The sequence below is a fragment of the Prunus persica genome, chromosome G1, assembly GCF_000346465.2.
Source record: "Prunus persica cultivar Lovell chromosome G1, Prunus_persica_NCBIv2, whole genome shotgun sequence".
Lineage (NCBI taxonomy): Eukaryota > Viridiplantae > Streptophyta > Magnoliopsida > Rosales > Rosaceae > Prunus > Prunus persica.
Window position 1 is genome coordinate 34,724,924 of NC_034009.1, and position 22,381 is coordinate 34,747,304.

The 22,381-nt window shown below is 39.1% G+C and overlaps 3 protein-coding genes and 1 pseudogene across 3 annotated transcripts; 2 read left to right on the forward strand and 2 right to left on the reverse strand.

The window, feature by feature from the left end:
• On the forward strand, positions 894-4,612 carry LOC18791732 (ent-kaurene oxidase, chloroplastic). Its single transcript, XM_007223092.2, has 8 exons — positions 894-1,368; positions 1,556-1,716; positions 2,653-2,814; positions 2,916-3,056; positions 3,173-3,430; positions 3,513-3,674; positions 3,785-3,979; positions 4,078-4,612. The coding sequence occupies exons 1-8, from the start codon at positions 1,215-1,217 to the stop codon at positions 4,387-4,389; spliced, it is 1,545 nt and encodes a 514-aa protein (XP_007223154.1). The 5' UTR covers positions 894-1,214; the 3' UTR covers positions 4,390-4,612.
• On the forward strand, positions 7,473-10,024 carry LOC109946797 (dof zinc finger protein DOF3.4). The gene is made up of 2 exons (XM_020555637.1): positions 7,473-8,511; positions 9,539-10,024. Exons 1-2 carry the CDS (start codon positions 7,724-7,726, stop codon positions 9,600-9,602), a joined length of 852 nt encoding a protein of 283 aa, XP_020411226.1. The 5' UTR covers positions 7,473-7,723; the 3' UTR covers positions 9,603-10,024.
• On the reverse strand, positions 11,502-15,105 carry LOC18789434 (lysine histidine transporter-like 8). Its single transcript, XM_007222750.2, has 5 exons — positions 14,258-15,105; positions 13,313-13,446; positions 12,651-13,078; positions 12,388-12,519; positions 11,502-12,255 (listed from the first exon to the last, which is right to left on the reverse strand). Exons 1-5 carry the CDS (start codon positions 14,641-14,643, stop codon positions 11,767-11,769), a joined length of 1,569 nt encoding a protein of 522 aa, XP_007222812.1. The 5' UTR covers positions 14,644-15,105; the 3' UTR covers positions 11,502-11,766.
• LOC18789288 lies at positions 16,212-19,677 on the reverse strand (annotated as a pseudogene).

A 22,381-nucleotide genomic window follows, 5' to 3' on the forward strand; every position in this document is an offset into this window, starting at 1 on the left:
CTAATTAGTTTATCAACGTATTTTTCCCATATGAAGTTTTACCATGAGTAGATTCTATCCATAAAGACACCATAGACAATGTTCAAATTTCAAAGCTTTGTCTAAAACAATGGACAAAAACCAAAATTGAAGATTAAACTTGGTGTCTTTCACGAGCGGCAAGGAAGAACCCAAAGCCCAACTCCCTAAACAGGACAGTGTCACACACAAAGTCACAACTAAGAGCATCTCCAACCGACATGTCAAAAGTGTCATATAAACATTTAACGGCTAGAAATAATATCCCACATCACTCTAATCGAATTGTCAAAGCTGATGTGGAATGAAGGCTAGAGGTTCAGCCCTTACTTTTGACATCCAACAAGTAAGATGTCAAATAAATATTTTATTATTTTTTAAAGAGAACTGGTTGTTACTTTCATTTATTATTTTATTCTTTATCTTGAATGATTTGACAGTTACAAATTTTTGCCTTCTTTCTCTTTCCAATTTATTTCCTATCTTGAATTATCATTTAAATATAAAAATAAAAATAATTTAATTTGACATATTAGATAGAGTATAAAAATGTGTAACCGTCAAATTACCACATCAGCCATTAAATTTAGATTTAATATTTAGTATTTGTCATCCCCCTTAAAAATCCTCTAAGCGCGCCAAATAAAACATAAACATAAGAAGAAAAGAACTAAGCTTTGATTTCGTGACACGTGCAAAGCCTACAAGGTAGAAGAATTATTAGTTTTCTAATTTAAGGCCAACGCATGAAATGAGTCTCGACCGTTTCGATACCCAGATGACATCTAAAATGCCATTTTTGTCCCCATGCCCGAGACTGACTGGCCATCTTTAGGAACGAAAGGCCAAAATGGAATCACTATGCTTGAGCTTACCAAATAGAAAAAGACAGACCAGTGGAGCAGATTTAGATTCAGAAGGAAGGGGCCATCACGTTTTGAGTGGGCATATTCCTTTACCTCAACTACCTTAGAAAGATGACGAATTTCTTCTTCTGTTTTAGCCAACTCGGTGCTTTTAATGCTTATCCTTCCCCTCTCACTCTCTTTTGTAACTTCCTTTTCTGTCCAAGCACAAATTTTCACACCCCACCATATATATATATATATATATGCTTTTGTGTTGGGTGATTTCAAGTATCAAAAGCATTCCCAACAGACCCAAGTACCTTTCCTTTTAGCTTCCTGGGAAAATCAATGGCCCCCATTCAACAAGCCCTTCAAGATTTTCAAGCATTGCCCTTTGCCATCCCTGTTGCACTGGGTGCTCTGTCTTTGCTTTTCCTGTTTTCCATCAAAGGTTTAATCTTTACCAAGAAGAGTGCATTTTCCCAACTCCCTTCTGTGCCAGGTACATATTTCTCAGTCTTTGCCTTAATTTGCATGTCATGTTCTTCTTCTTTGAGATTTTCTCTTGATCAGTGATCATGAGATTTCTGCTTTTATCTTTGTCGTTATTAGTTTTTGGGAATTTAAGAAAGAAGATGCAATGATTATTGTGTAATTAACTTGGGAATTTGTTTGGGGTGTGTGTGCAGTGGTACCAGGGCTGCCGGTGGTGGGGAATTTGCTGCAACTGAAGGATAAGAAGCCTTACAAGACGTTTACAAAGTGGGCTGAGAAGTATGGACCTATCTATTCTATCCGGACTGGTGCTTCAACCGTGGTCGTTCTCAATACTACGGATGTTGCCAAAGAGGTACCTTTCTTCTTCTCATTTCTGCTGATCTCAGGGGAATCTGCAACTCAGGCTTTACATATAACTTGTCCCATTTTTATCTCACCAATCTCTATGTACCATGTCACATATTCGAAGGGTACTTTCGTTATTTGAGGAAAAAAAATCTAATATCTATTCATAAGTTTACTATTGACCAATCACCATAGATGTTGTTTATACCAACTTACCAAGTGAGTTCAGTGTGTACCATCTCATAAGATGAAAAATAGAGCGGGCTTTGTGTCTAAAACTTCAGAGTTGGGTAAAATTTGGTTGCTTGTTAGGCCTTTTTTTTAGCTAGACTAGCTTCATTGGTGCTGAAGTTTGGTAGCAAACAGGGGACTGTGAAGTGAACTCAAGCTGAAACGTTTGATATTTAAGTTAAAGAAGAGGCAGGTTTTTCACGCTTTGATCTTTCTGAAAATTTTTATGTGGACAAGTAATTAATTACTTTCTTGCAAGAACAGCTGTGTTCTGTGTCACAATGTGTCATTCGCAATCTCATGTAGAATTAAGGCTCCATAGCTGAAGTTGCAGTTTATGAGAATCATACTTATTGTATAGCATTGTCAATTATGAGATACAAAAGCCCCCTGTGTTTTCTTTAATGCCGTGAAAGATCCATTGGGTTGAGTTTTCTACTGATTAAATGGCTTTAATATTCTCCATTGGCATCATTATAGATTTTGATGAGAAACAGCAGTGTCCTGGATGCCCTATGGCAATGATCAAGTGTCCTAACAATGAAGTTCTGTTTCTTAAATATCCAATATGTTCATGCTTAATACGTACATAATACAGGGCTGGTTTTATCTTGTACACGAATGCTTCTATGTTATTATTTTCCTTTTGGTATGAAGTCAATGGTTGTATGTATTGGTCACCACTTTCTGCTCTAATGGTTGGTTGTTTCAGGCCATGGTGACCAGATATTCGTCCATGTCAACGAAAAAGCTATCAAAGGCGCTAAAGATTCTCACTTGCAATAAATGTATGGTTGCAATAAGTGACTACAACGACTTTCACAAGATGATAAAACGATACATACTCACAAATGTTCTTGGAGCAAATGCGCAGGTTGATTGTTACAGTTTTTGTTCTCACTTAATTTGTGTGCTTACTGTTTTTGTTGCCATAATAAAGTAGATCTTGTTATAAATCCATTTAATAATATGCAGAAGCGACACCGAAGCCACAGAGATACCATGAGGGAGAATGTTGCAAGCCGATTGCATGCTCATGTAAAGAACGCTCCTCAAGAAGCTATTAATTTCAGGAAAATATTTGAATATGAACTCTTTGGAATTTCATTGAAGCAAGTGAGTGTTTCATCATTTCGTTTGAAAAAATTGTTCTTTGACTTCTGTTCCTTGTACTTGACATTGCAATTACAAAATCAAGAACATAGAATCAACTAGCATAATGGGATATGCAGGCCTTAGGAAAGAACATAGAAGACTCCATTTATGTGGAGGAGCTTGGCACTACATTGTCGAGAGATGAGATCTTTAAGGTTCTAGTGCTTGACATAATGGAGGCTGCAATTGATGTTGATTGGAGAGATTTCTTCCCTTACCTGAGATGGGTTCCCAATAAGAGCTTAGAAATGAAAATTCAGAGACTCTATACCCGCAGGAGTGCAGTAATGAATGCCCTGATCGATGATCGGAAGAAGGGAATTGCTTCAGGAGAGGTGTGCTCTCTTTTTACTTTCAAATGCATTTTTTTCTGGAACTTCTCAGTTGTTTCTGTAACTTGACTGGGATATGAAACAGGAACTAAATTGTTATACCGACTACTTGCTTTCTGAAGCAAAAACGCTTACATCAGAGCAAATAGCTATGTTGCTTTGGGAGACGATTATCGAGACAGCGGATACAACATTGGTAACAACAGAATGGGCTATGTATGAAATTGCTAAAGATTCAAACCGACAGGTACTTTTAATGTCAGTCACTAATTTTTCCGGTGGTTATATGCTTTTTTTTATTTTTAAATTTTGGTTTTATCTGTAACTGATATTGGTGGTTGCCTTTTTATGAAACAGGGTCGTCTCTATCAAGAAATCCAAAATGTTTGTGGATCCAACAAGATCACTGAGGAACATTTGTCCCAACTGCCATACCTGAGTGCTGTTTTCCATGAAACTCTAAGGAAGCACAGTCCAGCTCCAATAGTTCCTTTAAGATATGCACATGAAGATACCCAATTAGGAGGTTACTATGTTCCTGCTGGATCAGAGGTAATTGATAAACAAATATGCCATGAGACTTCTCATCTCTCTTTTTATTTTATTTACAGATGTTGTTATTGATCTTTCAAGTAACTTGTAATGTGCAGATTGCTATTAATATATACGGGTGCAACATGGACAAGAATCAATGGGAAAGCCCTGGAGAATGGAAGCCGGAGAGATTTTTGGAGCCAAAATACGATCCAATGGATTTGTACAAGACCATGGCATTTGGAGCTGGAAAGAGGGTTTGTGCTGGTTCTCTTCAGGCAATGCTAATAGCCTGCACCACAATTGGTAGGCTGGTGCAGGAGTTTGAGTGGAAGCTGAGAGATGGAGAGGAAGAAAATGTTGATACTGTTGGGCTCACCACTCACAAACTCCACCCAATGCATGCCATCCTAAAACCAAGAAATTAGCCTCGAACTTCGTTTCTGTTCCAAGCCCACAAGTTGTTTGTGGCTGAGGCTTTTGCGTTGCTTATTGCCTAGACTTTCTTATCTTTTGCTTTTTCTAAATTTAAGATGATTCTGGGCTTTATCAACTCCGTTATGCCATCTGAAGAACAAATGTAATCACACAGGTGAATAACTTATGAAGTATTTCTGTTGAATGATATCAGCATCCTTGTGCCTTCTTTATCTTTTCTGCATTCAAACTTCATTTATGTTAATTACTTCTGATTCTGGAGCATGTAATTAAGCATGAAGCTGAGACTACATATTAAAATGGGACCAGAAAATGATGTGAGACTGCCAATTATTATAAAAATATTGTCCTTTTATGTAATCTGTAACTACCTCATACCTGAAGTTATTGAAGAAATAAATGGGCAATGACATTATTTCAAGTTCGCAGTAGAAACAAGAATGTCTTGTTCATAAGTACAGCTAATTATTTCTTCTATATATCCAATAAAAAGAGAATTTGCCACACAAGTGATGGCAAGGCAACATTATTTAAGCCTCAGCAAAGCAAAGGTCATACCATGAATTAAAATAACAAGCAGAGGGTAGTTGTGTTTCAAGGACACTTCATGAATGACAATAAACTTATAAATCACAAGTGAGTAGGCAAATAGTTTGTTTGGCAGTTTTATGGTAATAATTGGGTTCATGGTCGGTTGTGTGTGAGGCCAAAACGGATAAGAAAAGGATGTGAATTAGTCAAACCGTCCAGCCTCAATCTCTGGCCTAGTCCTCGATCTACATCAATGTGATGGGTTGGGTTTGGTGAGCACTTCTTTCAGCATCACATAAAAAGACACAGGAAATTTTAGAATCAGTATCAGCGCTGTCGTTTATGAACTTTTGTTGGGAAGTAAATGCACATTTTGAATGCCACTGAAAGTTTGCATAGTTATTTATAACATCCAAATCATGCAAGTAATTACATGTTTCTGCATTAATTTATTTCTTTCCCACACCAACACTGCAAGAATCAAATGGGTATCTCTGTTTCTTTTTTGCTTTCTTGTTGGGTTACGAATTTTCTCTGTAGGAATTTTTTTTTTATGGCATTTCTGTAGGAAAGTTGACATATGCAACAACAGCGAGAGGCCAAAGGCAAAGGTGTGATGAATGAACTAGAGGGCATGCCACACCACACCGAACTTTTCTTTATTATGAAAATCATTGCAAAAAACATTCTCCTCTTGTGAAAGGAAAAGAAGAAAAAACCAATCAATAATGGATGCAACTTGCAAGTAGAAACACTGTATAAAGTAGACAAATTACATTATGAATGTGAGAAGAAATGTAATTTAATATGGGCAAGCTCATGGGTCCACCACTGAAGACTATTTCTCTCCTTGATGAGTTTGCAGTGTGTACAGTAGTGTAGAGCTGTGTGTATAGAAGTCACCTTGGAGCAGTCAAAACTGAAAAATCTGACAGAGAGAGTGGCAAACAAATCACACACACACTCCTTATGTGATTGACAGCGACGTATAAAGGAAAGAGGTAGAGGAGAGACAATCCTGCAGGATGCGGCCCACCCCCACCTCTCTTTCCTTTGAGCTGATAATGAGCTTGGCCTTGGCCATTGACTGGCTGCTGGAGCCGCTAGCCTTTCTGGCGCTCTGCACGACGAGTCGTTCATCAGCTGACTCGGTCAAGTTTTATCTCATATATATATATGGCCTTGAGCTCACTGATCAGCTCTTACGAATGAGGTCAGATTATTTCAATTTACAAAGGCCGGCCCGCGTGCAAGTCTATGCCACGAGAAAAACTTCCCTTCTAAACTTCTTTAAAAAAAAGGAATAAAATGAAACGAAAATAGAGAAGTATTTATTGTATACGAATCATTATTTTTAGAAGTGTGTGAAAAGTGAATGAATATTATGTGCATTGCAGCATGATGAGATATATATATATGAAACATGAACATAAATAATGTGACACTCTTTATAACTATAGTAGATAAATATATGTATAAAACATGAAGTATATAGGTAGAAGTGGGAAAGAGAAGCAAAAGAAGGAAATGAAAGATTGTGATGGAGAAGGGTCACGGGGAGCGAGAAAATGAGGCACAAGGGGCAGAAGGGTGAGAGAAAGTGACTTGGGCCCCAAGCGAAAGGATGAGAAGAATCTCTGAGGCCTCTTAAGTTATAGGGATGCAGTTATCTGCAAGACTTAGGTATGTAGGCTGTGCATTAGACTAGACACCAGACAGCACTAGAATAGGTGACTACTGATACTGACCTCAGGCACACACCTCCCCAGAAGACAAGAGGAGAGAAAATAAAGAGCGTAGAAAGAGAGCGCAAGGAGGCAAACCCAATAATTGCTTCCCACGCTGCCCGACACCCATCATATTGTCGGTCTTCTCCTTCGCTCCCTAGTCGACGGTGGACCTTTTTTTCCATTCTTTTTCCAATTCCTTTGCTTTTCCATATCTCAAGGACGAGTTGGAATTGAATTTAGAACCTCTGCATGCGTAGATACTCTTAACTCAAACGAAAATACTTAGAAAACTACACTAATCTATACAATATTTGTTGTTGGAGGTGGAACCTAGTTGTAGTGGTATTCCCTCACCATGCCTATAGTTCTAATTCTTTTTCTTAAACGCATTGAACAGGAATGAAAACAACTCTCTTTTGCAAAAGATCAAAACAACTTTGGCAAACACATAGTTTCACCACATACAAATACAACATTAGTAATACTGAACACCCAACTTTTTAATATTTGTGGTCGAGGAGGATGACATGAAGCTGGTCTCGTCTGGTCCCATGCGTTTGCAATTTGCACCACTTGAGTTTTTTTTTTCATTTTTTTTTTTCAAATTTTTATGACATGAAGTTGAGTAGATTTCACGCCAATGCTTTCCTGATACGCCACCCCACCCGGCTTCCCACCCTCCACGTCACCACCAGCCGTACTTCCTCACAGTAAAAGTAAAAGTAAAAGCAAAATGAGATAAAAATGATGAATAATCAATTCACATGTAAAAACCAATTAATTAATTAATTAGCATTAAAATTAGGCGGTAATTGAGCTGAGCCACGCGTCGCGCCACCTTCAACATCGTACACAATCCCCACAGACACAGAGAGAGAGATAGAGAGAGAGCCAGCCACAAATTAAATGAAGCACCTTCACAATTACACTCTCCTCCATAAAAACCTCTCACTCCTTCCAAAACTTCTCCTCCTCCCCCTCTCTCCAATCTCCACACATCTGTCTCTTTGTTCTGGAGAAACCCAAATGCCAAAACCCCTCTCTGACAACGACACCAACCACGATGCCGTTTGAATCTGAAGACAATAATCAAAAGCCACCCTCAACGACGACGACGACAAAAGTCCAACAAAGCATGGGTCACCAGCCACCGCCCCAAACCGACCCGCTTCACTGCCCGCGCTGCGATTCCACCAACACCAAGTTCTGCTACTACAACAACTACAACCTCGCTCAGCCCCGCCACTTCTGCAAGTCCTGCCGCCGCTACTGGACCCAAGGCGGTACCCTCCGCGACGTCCCCGTCGGCGGCGGCTCCCGCAAGAACTCCAAGCGGTCTCGCTCCACCACTTGCTCCTCCTCTTCCTGCTCGCCTTCCTCTTCCTCGCTCACCCAAGAGGTCACCTCAGTCGCTACCGCGAAACCCGTTTCCTTATCCGCCGAAGTGAAGCCAGAGCCGGCCTCAGATGTTGACCATTTGATGGACCTGAACGAGAACGTGGTCGGGAACGGGGGTTTTACTTCGCTGTTGAATTCTCAGGGGCCACCTCCACCTGGGTTCCTGGCGCTTGGTGGGTACGGGTACGGGTACGGGTACGGGTCGGCGTTTGGTCACGGGCTTGATGAAGTGGGTGATGCTTTTGGCCATGGCGGCAAAGGGGTTTGGGCTTTTCCTGAGGTCGGTGATTTTCCAAGTACTGTCATTGACCATAACAATAACAATGGTGCTCCTTCCGGGTGCAACACGTGGCAGATGACGACCAGTGCTGATGGTGGATTTGTCGATGGGGATTGCTTTGCTTGGCCGGAGCTTGAGATTTCCATGATGCCTGCTTCAGGCAAAGCTTTCAAGTAACAGAAACACTCTTTTCCCATTTCCAGAATTTCAACAAAACAAAAAAATATCATTTTCCTTTTTCTTTTTTCTTTCTGGGTTATGGGTTTTCCGAGTCGTACTGAAATTGTGGGTCGTATACTTGGTTTCTTAGTCTTTCTGATCATCTGATGGTCTTTTTTTGGTTTTTGGGTCAGAGTCTCTGTGGTGGGTATATAGAATAGATCACTATAGGTTGCAAAAGGTAGTTGCTTTTGGTTACTTCTTTTCGTCTTAGGGTTTTGTTTGTACTGGCTTTGTAAATCTTTTGGGACTACCACCTGTCTTTGACAGAAATGCTGCAAGAAAATGGACAAAAATGACTGCTTTTTGGGTATGTTGCATTTACTTTGCATGCTATAATTTCTTTCTTTCTTTCAATTTGAACTTCTGGGATGAATTTGCATAAAAGCATGAATCTTTTGTACCTTTAGACTTCATCTGACAATCAATCGAGTTAATATATTTGTTGGGTAAAGAATTGAACTTCGTGTATGAACTCTGATACAACAGTAATTAATTAATCTGTGTTGTGTGAAGAAGATGGCACATTTGGATGGATATTGAGGCTAATTTCAGTTGGTTTAACCGAGTGATCAATTTTAATTCCTCTATAATTGGATCATTCTTGGATTTGTCTAACTACATCGGCACATCGGCACATGAGCCATGATGAATCGAGTCCCACACAAAATTAACTTGGTTGATTGAGCGGATTTGATTAAATATTATGAGAAGCCAGACATGAGCCGACAGTTTTAAAGGGATTAGCACTAATAAACTGCATGCTTACTTAAGAAATGGACAACTATAAGTTAAAAATGCTGTTAATTAGAATAATGGTGCACCGAAATGGTTTTAATTTGAAATTGATACGACCAAAACCCTACCTCAGTTTCTAAGGTTTTATGTTTATCTGCTCAGTTCTGTATTGAATATTCTGTGTAGTTTCCTGTTTGGCTTTATATACTGAAATGGGAGACTTTGATTTTGATTTTGAACTAGATGCCACCGACCTGGGACCACGTGTTGCATGGTTCATTGTGTTGTGGATGATGCCGAAAGCTGACAGTGCTTCATTTGGAATTAGAATAGCTTTTCTGCTCGATTCCATTGCAATGCAAGAGAAACTTCCGCATCTGGTTTCATTACTTCTATCACCCGTCAGAGTCACAGGAGGTGAGAGATAGAGAGAATGAGACAATGAAACTGGAATAGGGAAGTAGTTTTGTTTCAAAGTCGAACCTCTAGTTGGATGGGTTCAATGAACAATATTTCTGACTGTTTTTTGGTGTGCTGCTGAGATTTGATTTATTAAATTAGACAACAGTCCAACGTATTAGGCGGAACTCATAAAGACTAGTTTGGACTTTCAATCTCCAAACAGAACCCTGAATTTAACTTATCCAAGGACTCTCCCAGTGTCTAAAGTTTTTCTTTTATGTTAAGAATGAATTATTGTTTATTATATTAAGTAATTGATCTGCTCTCCTTAAGTTCTTGTTAAGATTATGATAGTTCCTTGATTTGTGGTTAGGTTGAACTCAGTGCATCCTGCATTTCTCCCCTGAAGTTCGTTCTAATCTCCAAACCCGCTCGTAGGTTTCCAATCTGAGACGGTGTTGTGTGTTTTCTGATTTTTATATTGATGTCCCATTTGGGCATTGCTGGCAGCACAGCACATACATAATAATATATATAAAGATGAATTAGAAGAATCATGTTCTGCTGCATAAGTTAACGTCCGTTGTTTGTGCTACAATCAATCAATCGAATCGAATTTAAGCACAGAGATATCCACCGCAACAATCCATGCATGCCCAGATGCACTTTTCAAATTACTAAATTAAAATCATAATTAAAGATAAGATACTATAATTATAATATACCTCTGTCAGGTGGAGTCATCATTCTTGTTGTAAGGATATTTGTCACCCCCACCCCACCCAACCAAACACGCCTTTCCCTCTTCATCTTAAATTAAGAATTGCCATCATTCTTAATTTAAATAAAAATAAACACAATTGTACAAGTGCATGAAGCAAACCTCCTCATTTTCCTCGAAGCATCCATTATCATTGCAATCCCACTCCACATTACATCCGACATTATTACTTGATTAAATAAGTGCTTGAGGTGTTGGTCGACATGTATTTAGAGCACTTTCATCCATTTATTATGGCAAAAGTAAAAGATAAGAGGAAGTAAGGGCATTTACTGTTCATATGAATAGTGTATGTCCTAGTAATATTTTTGTTGTTTTTTCATCAATTACCGTGGCAACTCAAGGGCAATTACTATTCACATGGGATTAATTTTATTTATATGTATGAGATTAATAAATTAAAAAATAATTGGTATATATAAAAAAAATTCTGGATTTTTTTGGTAATTTTTCAGAATTTTTTTTGATTTTTTAAATAAAAATTTGGTCGTTGACATCAGCACCCTTACGCAACAGCTCGGACTATTCTTGCCTTCGGACCTGTCCAGTCTTAGTGGAGCCCACCATCTGCCCGTGCTGGATTTGATCGCTGGAGTGGGTTTCTTTGGCTGGAGGCCCTTTTGCCATGGCAAGTTCAACCACTTGATTTGCTCTTAGAAGCCTCCAATAAGGGTTTCTCACAACCAATTGGTAAGACAAGGGGAAGGTTTAGGTAAGTTTCAGGTTTAACTCAAAACCATCACAAGTAGATATATTTTCGACTGTTACATTTGTTTGGACTCATTTTTATGAGTTCCACTTCAATGTAATTGGGATTGTCTTTCTATTAATGAAACTTGATGCCTTTCTATTAATGAAACTTGATTGCGACCCAAAAAAAAAAAAAACATAGCCAATTTGTATTCTATTATATAGTTTAGGTAGGTGAGGTTGGGGCCAAATCAAATTCAACTTACCCAAAAAACATGCAATGAAAGTGGGCCCAATTCAACTTATAAGTTATAATGACCCAAAAGCATGCAATGAAACTGGGGCCGATAAAACTTTTCTTCTTTGAATACTCATTAGAGAGGACCACAAAGAGCTCAGGTGGAAGGGCTATGTAAGTACATAAAAGTATCTGTTACAGAACCAGAACAAACTTACCAACCATTACACCATTTAACTATGTGCCACAAAAGAACACGAATATGTACGCACAAGACGTATTTAATTTGCAGCAAAGCAACAATGTTTATAACATTCTTAACAAATTTTGAAGAATTATGAAGCAGGGGCCATTGAAACATCAATTAGGCGGCTTGAAGAACTTCAATTTAAGTCCACTGTTGACCATGCTCCACACGCCTCCAATGGAAAAGGCCAAACTAAACACAATCCCCAGCCAACCCAAGATCCAATGAAAATACCAGTTAAAGCTGTACTTTGTAGGCTTCTTAATGAGAACCCACATGAAGCAAGGATATGCAAATGTGACTGGAAGTGTGAGTCCTCCTAGTAGCCCGGCAAGACTGGAGAGGAAAGGGAGTGCCACTCCTATGAAGAAGTTGATGAATCCATAGAAAACTCGGAAACCAGACCGGACCCAAATCGAGCAGGGACGGTTGGTACGACTAGTGTAACCAGCTTCAAAACTGTCAAACACAGGCATTGAGTATATCTGGAAACTGCTCAAACAATTAAACACAACTAGGAGGAAACACATTGCAAGAAGTCCTCTAGGGATGTCATGACTGTGGAATCCGTACAAGGCATTGAGAATCCCTCCAGAAGGCATCTGTAGAAAAAACAGAACATGCGGAACAATCAACAAGACTGAAAAATGCAACAATTTATGAAACTTGATGAAATGGCTGAAATCAAGTCATCCATGATACCAATATGCTCCTTACAAGGTTGGTAAACTTACAAGGTTTCCATAAGCCCAAAAGCCTCCAATTGCAACAGGGAACAAACACATTGCAATGAAGAAATAGGCAACCTTAGCTCCTTTCCACATGGGCACATGAGCTGGGTGTTTAAAGGTTGATGGCATTGTTGCCTAATTCAGGTAAATGAAATTCTGTTAGATAAGAATTAAAAGTGCAAATTCCCAACTTAAGTAATTATACATGTTTTTGTTTTTAACAAAGAGAATATAACTTCATTACTCTGGACTCACAGAGAGCATACCTGAATCTCCAGAACTAAATTGTGCCCCCTGAAAGCAAAGGCTACAATACCAAGAGCGTTCAGGACTGCAAAGACAGAAGCCGAAGAGGATGGCAATGTAATTGGCTCATAAGAAATTGTGGGTGGCCTTGGCTGGCTTACAGAGAGGACCCAAACCATTGTGGAGTAAGTTATGGCTGTCACGGCTCCAACGAGTGAAAGTCCTGCAATTGAATTGAGGTTTGGGAGCTGAGATAGAACGATACATAGTGAAGTGAACACTAGATACCATTCTACTGTTGTTAGGGGATTTGATGAACATAAGGGACCACAAACTATCTGAAAAAATAGTTTCATGGTCTCCCCTCCTATTAGAATTAAAGCTGTTGCAGTTCCTGCCGATAGATAGACAGTTGGGAAGAGTGCAAGCCAAACACCCAATCTTTCCCCTGTGAAAGAAGAAAAAAAATATCTGCCATTAATTTACTTATTCACATACCTTACTATCCACTACAAAACTAAATATCTAAGCTAAACAAGATCAAGCTAAAGGCCTCATCACTCAGCTGTTGTTAATACTTATATCAATTGCATCAGTGTAACTGTGACACCTACTGCATATTATGAAATATTTGAGAACACAAATAACCATGTGGTGGTTTGTAAATCGTGAAGCCTCTTACCAAATGCAGCTTGTGCAAGCTCCACATATCTGTTGTACCTCTTTCCTGGAACCGCTTCATGTAGCTGAACAAGAATCCACAATGTGTAAAGTTGCCAGAAGTAGGCTATGGTTAACGAAAGTGTTCCCCAACTCCTGTGGACGTAGTCAAACAAACGAACGAGGTCAATTCATTTCAAGTACTCCAAACCTTTCAGATAATGGTATTCTTCAATTGTTATTAGCAGCTTGGTAAATTTTATCTCAATGTAAAGTGTCAAGCACTTTAAAAGTTCAAATCTTCAAATCTTTGAAAATTATAATGCAAAAATAATATAAAATGAAAAAGTTAAAGGCAAGCCGAGTACTATTGCAGTGAAGAGAATAAACAAGTGATACTATAACCAAAGTATAAAGGTTCCTCTGTCTAAATTCCTTCAAAAAGAAATAACAAAATCATGAGTGACCCCAGTAAGATGCGATAGGGCTGGCATCTGTATATTTCCAGGATCTTTGAAGCTGTGGAAAAGCAAAAGATAAAGGGACGAAGTGAGACATCTCTCAAGGATGTTCTTTTACTTTGTCAAATTGAAACCTATTATGATAATCTTCAATAAATGAAGTGACTTTACCCAAGTAGACCCACAAAGCCAAGAACTTTAGTCAAATTCCTCTCAGTAGCATGTGAGAGAGGGACAGATAGAGAGATCAAAACGTGAAAGAAATCAATTTGGAGAGCGACCCATCAGGGCCACCACTGATATTAATAAGCACATTAGCTGCAGCATTAAGCAGAAAACGCCAAGAAACATAATTCTAAAGCTGGATAATTGTCTATAATATTATTATGAAAAAAGAGAACTTGAATGAGATTTAACTCAAAAAGGAAGAATTTTTATGAAGCTTGAGCTAACAAGGTGAAATGGGTAATAAAAATCAGTACTTGTGAGGTTGTGAAATTAATTACCAGCCAAGAAAAGAGAAGGCAACGGGAAGGACCAAGGCCTGGAAGCCAACGCCGGCGTTGAGGTTATGAAACGCCGCGTAGTGAGCATTGCCGTTGCGGGACTCGGTGATGGGAAGCCAAGCGTCCTGTGGGTTGAGCTTGGTGAGGTGGCCCACCTCCTCCAAGTAGCTCTTCATGTTGACGAGGACCCTCTTCATCGGCGTCCCGATGGGACTCAGGAACCTCGGCGATATGAACGAAGTCGGCGTCCACGCCGACGACGACTTCGCCTCCTTGGACGGCGGCCGAGGCGACCTCTGCCCAGATGGAGTCTGTATCTCCGGCGTCGACACACCACGCGGCGTCGCCGGAATGGATATGAGCTCCGTCTCCGGCCTCTCGTCCATTGTATAATGTCTTGGAAGTGTTTGTGTGAGTTGTGGTGTGAGTTTTGCTTTATAATAGAGGCAAGAGGTACGAGAAGCTCTCTGTTTCTCTGTGTGTTTCTGTGTGTTTATAATGGCACTTTTTTTGTTTTCTTTTCTTTTTGCTTTCAGTGTGTGTCGGAGGTGTCAGTGATTATAGGGTGATCGTGGGGCCTTTGAGTGAGTGAGAGTTTGACAAGAGAAGTGAGTGAGAGTTTGACAAGAGAAGTGACTGAGAGGAAGGAGGAGCTTCAAAGTTTAAGCATAAAAGTTTTGCATTTGCGCTGCTATTATTCTACGGGCAGGTGCTGGTGGACCACCACACTGACTGCAATGCATATGTATGGGCGGTGATGATGAGGATCCAAATGCCAAGCCCTTTTAACACTGAAACAGCTCGCAGTGAAGCTTGAGACCTCCTCAAGTTGACCGCATGCTTCAATATTTTACTTGGCTTTGATGGAGGGCTGTGATGAGGAAGGCGTTTGGTCAAAGAGTCAAACAATCGTGCGGTGGTGGATCAATGATCATTATTTAGTAGGGCCAGGCCTCCGGAATTTTCGGTTGTTTGAGGGTTGGATTGGGCAGGGCGGGGCAGGGGTCACTCTAGCACGCAAGGAGGAGATGGGACCAGATGATCATTTGTTCTGTGTTGGCGTGTGAATATAGGATTTAACTTGAGTTTTTTTTTCTTCTTCTTTTTACTCGTTCACACTCACAACTTACAAGTTACAAGTCGGAAGCAAGCAAGCAAGCATATGCAAACTCCTTTTTCCAATAGTGTTACAAGATTTTGGGACATTCTGCCTCTTTTTATAAATGAAAACAGGGCAACATGTGTTCCAAGTGATTAAAGCAGCTATTCGAAGTTTAGTGTTCGAATTCTCCTGCTCACAATATCACTTATCAAGAAAAGTTACTGGGAGTTGTAGATGCCTAGGGTTTTGCGGTGCGCGTGAGGTTGGGGTTAACAAGAACCTGGAAATGGTCCCTACAGTCCATCGACTTCTGAAAGACACTGGCCAGTGGCGGTAACTTTGAAAAAAGCAGTAAAACTGATGCAAATACACAGGGAAAATGCCAGATTTACCCGACACAACCCACGTTCTTCCATATCGCGTTCGCTGCCAGTGCGAGACCTGCCATTATTTTCAACTCTTCTTTTTGAGGGATTAAAATTAATATTTTATTTCAAGCTTGGACTCAAGTCAAAGTATTGATTTACATACTGTCACGCATTGGAAATAAACTGATTATAGAAAGGCATGCAATGCAAACTGCTCAACCATAGTAGCAGTAGCATGCGTATTAATTATCTATCTCTTATCATATTCAGATCCAATTATTTGTCTTCTGCAATGATTTTTGTTTCCTATGATTATGAAGCGAAGCCAAGTCAAGCCAAGAGTCAAGACAGAGAATTGTTATATATGAACGACAAAGTTGCTTCTTCTTCTTTCTTTTTAATTATTCAGCCGAAAGCATAACATGGGTTGGTTAAGCCGTCAACTTTTCCTTTTGGCTCTTTTTTTTATTACTTAAATTCGACACTAACTAATTAGTGAATAGTGATTTCTGGGTTTGAGGATTGCATGCAATGGATGGAGCTTGTGAGTGGTGAAGGTAGCAGTATCATCATTTTCTTCCTCTCCACCTCTCGGCAGCCTCCACTCAAACTCCTGCACCAACCTGCCAATGCTGGTGCATGCTATTAGTTAGCATTGCCTGAAGAGAACCAGCGGAGGCCCTCTTTCCAGCTCCAAAAGCCAAGGTCGTGTAAAAACCCGTTGGATCACATTTCTCCTTGTCCAAAAGGAATCTCTCTGGCTTCCATTCTTCAGGGCTTTCCCATTTGTTCTTGTCAAGAAAATGTCATGGAATTAATATATTTTCGGTTTTCATCAATTACCTCTGTTCCAGCTGGAATATAGTAACCTCCTAACTGGGTATCTTCATGTGCATATCTTAAAAGTGCTACCGAAGCTGGACTTTGCTTCCTTAAAGTTTCATGGAAAACAGCATTAAGGTATGGCAGCTGGGAGCCTGGGGCAAATGTTCCTCACTGATCTTATCGGATCAACAAACGTTTTTTATTTCCTCATACAGAAGATCCTGTCACATATATATCATGAATGTCAGTTAATTAGTACTTAATCTCAAATCAAATCAAACTAATAATGGGTACCTGTGGATTTTGATCTTTAGCAAGTTCATACAGAGCCCATTCTGTGGTTACCAATTGTTAATGGATCATACCATCACTGTGAGCCGAGCCTATCACAGAACGTCACATGGCCATTTCATGGTTGGGTTACCCTTATGCCGACCTGATTAGATTTGATGTCCCAGGTGTCGATTATAAGCTTCCCAACTAAAGTCGAGTGGGACTAAGTGCGAATCAGTGCTCGGGCCTTCGAAAACCGACTCGACCATTGTGGTGCCGTGAATGACCAGAGGCGCATTAATGATCGACATGACTGATCAGACCCCTGTCAAGTCAAATTACTCCACCCATTTGATAAACAACCTGGCAATTGAGATAGATCAGTTAATGTACTTCCCATCCAAAGTCAGGTGTCGCCTTACCCTTGGATCCCTGAATGAGCAGGCTGATGATGGAGATGAATTATTTAATATACCTCTCATCCAAAACCAGATGTCGCTTTATTACACAACCCCTGCCATATAAGTATGGTGGTCAGAACATGTCATTTAATGTGATCCAGGCCCACTAGGAGGAATGAAGATAAATATCTCCCCTTCTAGATATATGTCTCTCCTTCTCTCCTCTCTAAATACCCTTCACCTACATCAAGACAGAGGTAATAAATATTCTCATCTAGCAAACCCTACATCCATTCTCACCACCTTATAACCACTTCTGACTTAACCATAAGAGGGAGTTCAACTAGGACCAACCCCAGTTCGCTCTTATTCTGATAACTGTTCAAAGTGTGCAGGTCTTCTAAGGGGAGCATCTCAACCAGGAAGATCTGGCATAGGCCCTTACCTCAATCCAAATTCAGGCTATACATTATACAAGAAGCGGTTTACACTAATGTAGTATCTGCCACCTCAAGAATTGCCTCCCAAACAAAAATAGTAATTTGCTCCATTGTAAGAGTTTTTGCTTCACAAAGCAAGTAATCCAGGGTACTATTTATTTCCTGTTTCACATCATCATAGTTAATTTCCTCCAAGCTAAATTAAAGAATGTGGAATTAATCTAAGCAAAAGCATGCATGCATGCACCTCTCCTGAAGCAATTCAGTTGGTCTGCTCCTTGATCAGGGAATTCATCAGTACTGCTTTCCTGCGAAAATAGATGCCCTGGATCTTCATTTCCAAGCTCTTGTTGTTGGGAACCCATCTTCTCAAGTATGGAAACAAGTCTCTCCAATCAACCTCAAGTACACCCTCCAGTACATCAGCCACTAGAATCTTGAAAATCTCATCTCTTGACAATGTAGTTCCAAGCTCCTCCACATAAACTGAGTCTTCTATGTTCTGTCCTAAGGCCTAACCATTTGGCCCAAATTAAGTAAATTTTTTGTTTTTGGGCCTAAACCAATATGAATAAACTCACTCCCTCACTTGCTCCAATGACACTTCAAAGAGTTCCGTGGAAATGCTATAATGAGAGGTTATAGGAGGGGTTCAATCTCACTATCCAATAAGAGCAAGTCCACTGCAAGGCTTTTTTCCAGGGCAAGACAGGGCCTAGGCCTGCGAATGGCTCCAGCGGGCAAGGGCAAGCCTGGGCAAGGCTTGGGACCCACCAACCCAGGCACTTCCCCACAGGCAAGTCCAACCTATGCTGCTACATGGGCAAAGTGACGCAATGCTGATGTCATAATGACGTCATCAACCAATTTAAATAACAAAAAAGATTGAAAAAAAAAGTAAAAAAATTCAGATTATTATTATTATTATTATAAATACCTAGCCATATTATTTACTTCCGACACCAAAGTTCTATATAAATTTATCTACTCATATCTCATATGAATAGTAATTGTCCATAGGAGTGGAAACAAAATTGCAAGGGCTGCCACTATTCACGTGACTAATAACAACTCTTGTCTTGCCCTTGCCCTTGCTCTTTCTTATAGGGGTGGAAGTGCTCTAAGAGAGATAAAATATTGGACTTCAAACTTTTTAATGATTGAATTGTGGGATTGAACCCCTCATTCAACCCCCTCACATAAATCCCCCTCATTGTAGCATCTTTCGATTCCTGTCATACTCGAATATTTTCTTGAAATTTACAGCTTCTTGAGGAGACTTGTTTACATGAGCATGTAATGGGCTTGCAACATTTTCTCTCAGGGCTCGTTTGTTACATAGGATTGTCTTGGCATGAACTATGCTTAGGGATTGTCTCATATCCTTGTATATATACATATTAACATACACAAATTTATATAAATATAATGAGAGATGAGATAAATGAAACCTCTTTGGCGACATCGGTGGAATTGAGAACGAGCAAAGTGGAAGCACCAGTCTTGATAGAATAGATTGGGCCATACGTCTCGCCCCACTTTGTAAAGTTCTTGTAAGGCTTCTTCTCTTTCAGTTGCAGCAAATTCCCTATCAATGGCAGCCCAGGAACCACTGCACATATCCACCCACTCATCATTCATAAATCTCCAAAAACACTTGGATTCAACAAAAGAAAGTGGCAATATCTTAGGATCCCAATATATCATTTTTATTTAAAAATATAAACAAGGATATGAGAGCTATTGGGCACCCTTCTCTTACAAAACGGTTTTTTCGAGGGCAAATTCTATCCATGATTATCAGAATATAATCGTCAATGAAAGCAAAGAATTCGCAGTAGATACCTGGCACAGGAGGGAGTTTGGCATATCCTTTCTTCTGGGCAAAGATGAGTCCCTTGATGAAATATAGGAAGAGCAAAGAAAGAGTACCCAAGGCAACAGGAATGGCAAAGGGGACTAATGCTTCGAACTCACGAAGGATATTATTAAGTTCAATGGTACTGCCCATTGTTGATTTTGCAAACAAGTTAAAAAGGTGTTGTAGGACAATTTGAAACTTACAATCACACAACACATTATATACACTGACCACGTACAATAAATGTAGCATCAAATCATATACAAAAGTATTTTTTTTAAAGGTCCTATATAGTTTTAACTCAAATGATCCTTAAATTTATATACGATTTGTATTTTGGTCATTTAACTAAATTATTCGTTCAAATAATCCACATACGATTTGCATTTTGATCTCTTTTGTACCCCATGTGCCGTTCACATGATAAAAACTTACAGAAAATATAACGGTGGGACTAATTCACCGAATAATAAAAAAATATGTAGACAATTTGAAGGAATAATTTTAAAATGCAAATATGATATAAATTTAGAAACCATTTGAATTAAAAAATACCCCTTAAAACTATTATAAAACTATTATAATGGAATTAAAAGACATTTTTTATTTCTTGGTCGTCGCATTTTAGGAAGAAATTCGTCGTCTTTCTTTGCCATGTAAAGTAATATACGTATGTGTAGATACCCACAGTGCATGCAAATGGTAGGGCTCGCTCTTCGGAGTCTTATTTGCTCTATGGTTCATTGAGAAAACACATGCAGAGAGCGACTCCCTTTTGGCGTTTGGAGCGATGCCATTGGGTAGGGCAGTCTCTATTAGTGACAACACAGGCATTTGGGATGTCGTCTGTCTGGTTATGGAGAAATGCTTGTCAGAGTCTCATTTGGTGTGCTTCCATTCCTCGGGGCTTTCCCATTGATTTTTGTCCATGTTGCACCCGTATGTATTAATACAAACCTGCAATTAAATTAGATTAAAAATAATATTTAATTCCTTAATTACCTCAGTTCCCGCAGGAATATAGTAACCTCCTAATTGGGTATCTTCATGTGCATATCTTAGGGGGACTATTGGAGCTGGACTGTCTCTACTTCCTTCAATTTTCATGGAAGACAGCAGCACCTATAGGTATGGCGGACAAGTGTTCCTCAGTGTTAATGGGTTGCTTTTGGTCAAAGAGAGCTTTCTTAATGGTCTTCATTGGGTAGGGCAGTCTCTATTAGTGACAACACAGGCATTTGGGATGTCGTCTGTCTGGTTATGGAGAAACGCTTGTCAGAGTCCAATTTGGTGTGCTTCCATTCCTCGGGGCTTTCCCATTGATTTTTGTCCATGTTGCACCCGTATCTATTAATACAAACCTGCAATTAAATTAGATTAAAAACAATATTTAATTCCTTAATTACCTCAGTTCCCGCAGGAATATAGTAACCTCCTAATTGGGTATCTTCATGTGCATATCTTAGGGGGACTATTGGAGCTGGACTGTCTCTACTTCCTTCAATTTTCATGGAAGACAGCAGCACCTATAGGTATGGCGGACAAGTGTTCCTCAGTGTTAATGGGTTGCTTTTGGTCAAAGAGAGCTTTCTTAATGGTCTTCATGTGTAGGCCTAAACTTACATTTGGGCTATGTGGCATTGAGCTTATGTTGTCTGTTAATTAATCGAAATGTTTCATTTTCAATCTAACTCAAGCTGACCCACTAAAGGAGCCCTTAATCGCTAGACTTTCTAATTCAGCCTACATTTTTAGCTGGCCCAGTATATCAACATTCATGTATAAGTATGTGCGTTAAGCCAGTAGGACAAGGTAATTTGCTCTTTATTTGCTCAAATTAGAGTTAGGGGTGGACATGAGTTTGGTTGAGTCATTTTCGTTCCAATTCGTAACCCACTCTGATATGTAGCGATTTATAATTTCTAGAATCCAAAACCCAATCATTATTAGACCAACTCAATCCAACGCTTTTGTGATTGGATTGGGTTGTTCAATCAGGTTAAATCAAAATTAAACCCACTATTAAGTTTTGATTCTAACCCGTAACCCAGTTTGTATATAGCGGTTTATGATTGTTTGAACTCAAGACCTGTTGATTATTAAGCCAACCCAACCTCTAATGATCGGATTCGACAGTTCATTTGGGTTGACCTGAATTTTTTTTTTTTTTTATAATACATATTGCCCCGAAATTATGCCCATCCCTAATTAGAGTAATTTAGAATAATCACCTTGTCAAAAAGAAAAAAAAAATGCACATCCCTATATTACATGGTAGGTATTGACTCATATCAAGGGCACCAACATTGGATAAACCAATAATATAATTTGTTTTTGCATTCTACATACTTCATAGAATTCAACCGAAATTAAAAGAATTGGTCAATCGTTTGATGTTAATGAAATTCCAACCTCAAAAATTGAACTTTCACTAATTTTATCAGTTTTGACTCATCATAAGCAAATAAATGTATAATGTCTCTTTTCCTATCTTTTAGATTTTTGCACTTTTCTTCATTTCATTGTATGCTACTATTACCACATTTGTATACCACATCCTTATACCATCTTATGTGGCAGCTGAGGTGGACAGCCACATCAATTAAAATTATTTAATATTTTCTTTTCTTTTATGATTTATTCAAGTATTTATTTTTCTAATTGTCTTAATTAAAATACACTTCATTGATTTAATTGATGTGATATATAATATGGACATGCCACATCATGTGATATAGAAATGTGGGATAAAAATATGGTAAGTGTAGCATTACTCTGAGTTTAAATATCCATTTGACATTTCTTATTGAGTAATGCTACACTTACCACATTTTATCTCACATTTCTATATCAC

Bases quoted from the DNA above. Each gene is read 5' to 3' on its own strand.
- LOC18789434 (XM_007222750.2), bottom strand. From the start codon at position 14,643: ATGGACGAGAGGCCGGAGACGGAGCTCATATCCATTCCGGCGACGCCG. The intron at 12,520-12,650 runs GTATGCTCTCTG...TACCTGAATTAG, and splicing joins ATTTAGTTCTGGAGATTCAG to GCAACAATGCCATCAACCTT. The intron at 12,256-12,387 runs GTAAGTTTACCA...TTTTTTCTACAG, and splicing joins TTTGGGCTTATGGAAACCTT to ATGCCTTCTGGAGGGATTCT.
- LOC18791732 (XM_007223092.2), top strand. From the start codon at position 1,215: ATGGCCCCCATTCAACAAGCCCTTCAAGATTTTCAAGCATTGCCCTTT. The intron at 1,717-2,652 runs GTACCTTTCTTC...TGGTTGTTTCAG, and splicing joins CTACGGATGTTGCCAAAGAG to GCCATGGTGACCAGATATTC. The intron at 2,815-2,915 runs GTTGATTGTTAC...AATAATATGCAG, and splicing joins TTCTTGGAGCAAATGCGCAG to AAGCGACACCGAAGCCACAG.
- LOC109946797 (XM_020555637.1), top strand. From the start codon at position 7,724: ATGCCGTTTGAATCTGAAGACAATAATCAAAAGCCACCCTCAACGACG. The intron at 8,512-9,538 runs GTAACAGAAACA...ATTTTGAACTAG, and splicing joins GCTTCAGGCAAAGCTTTCAA to ATGCCACCGACCTGGGACCA.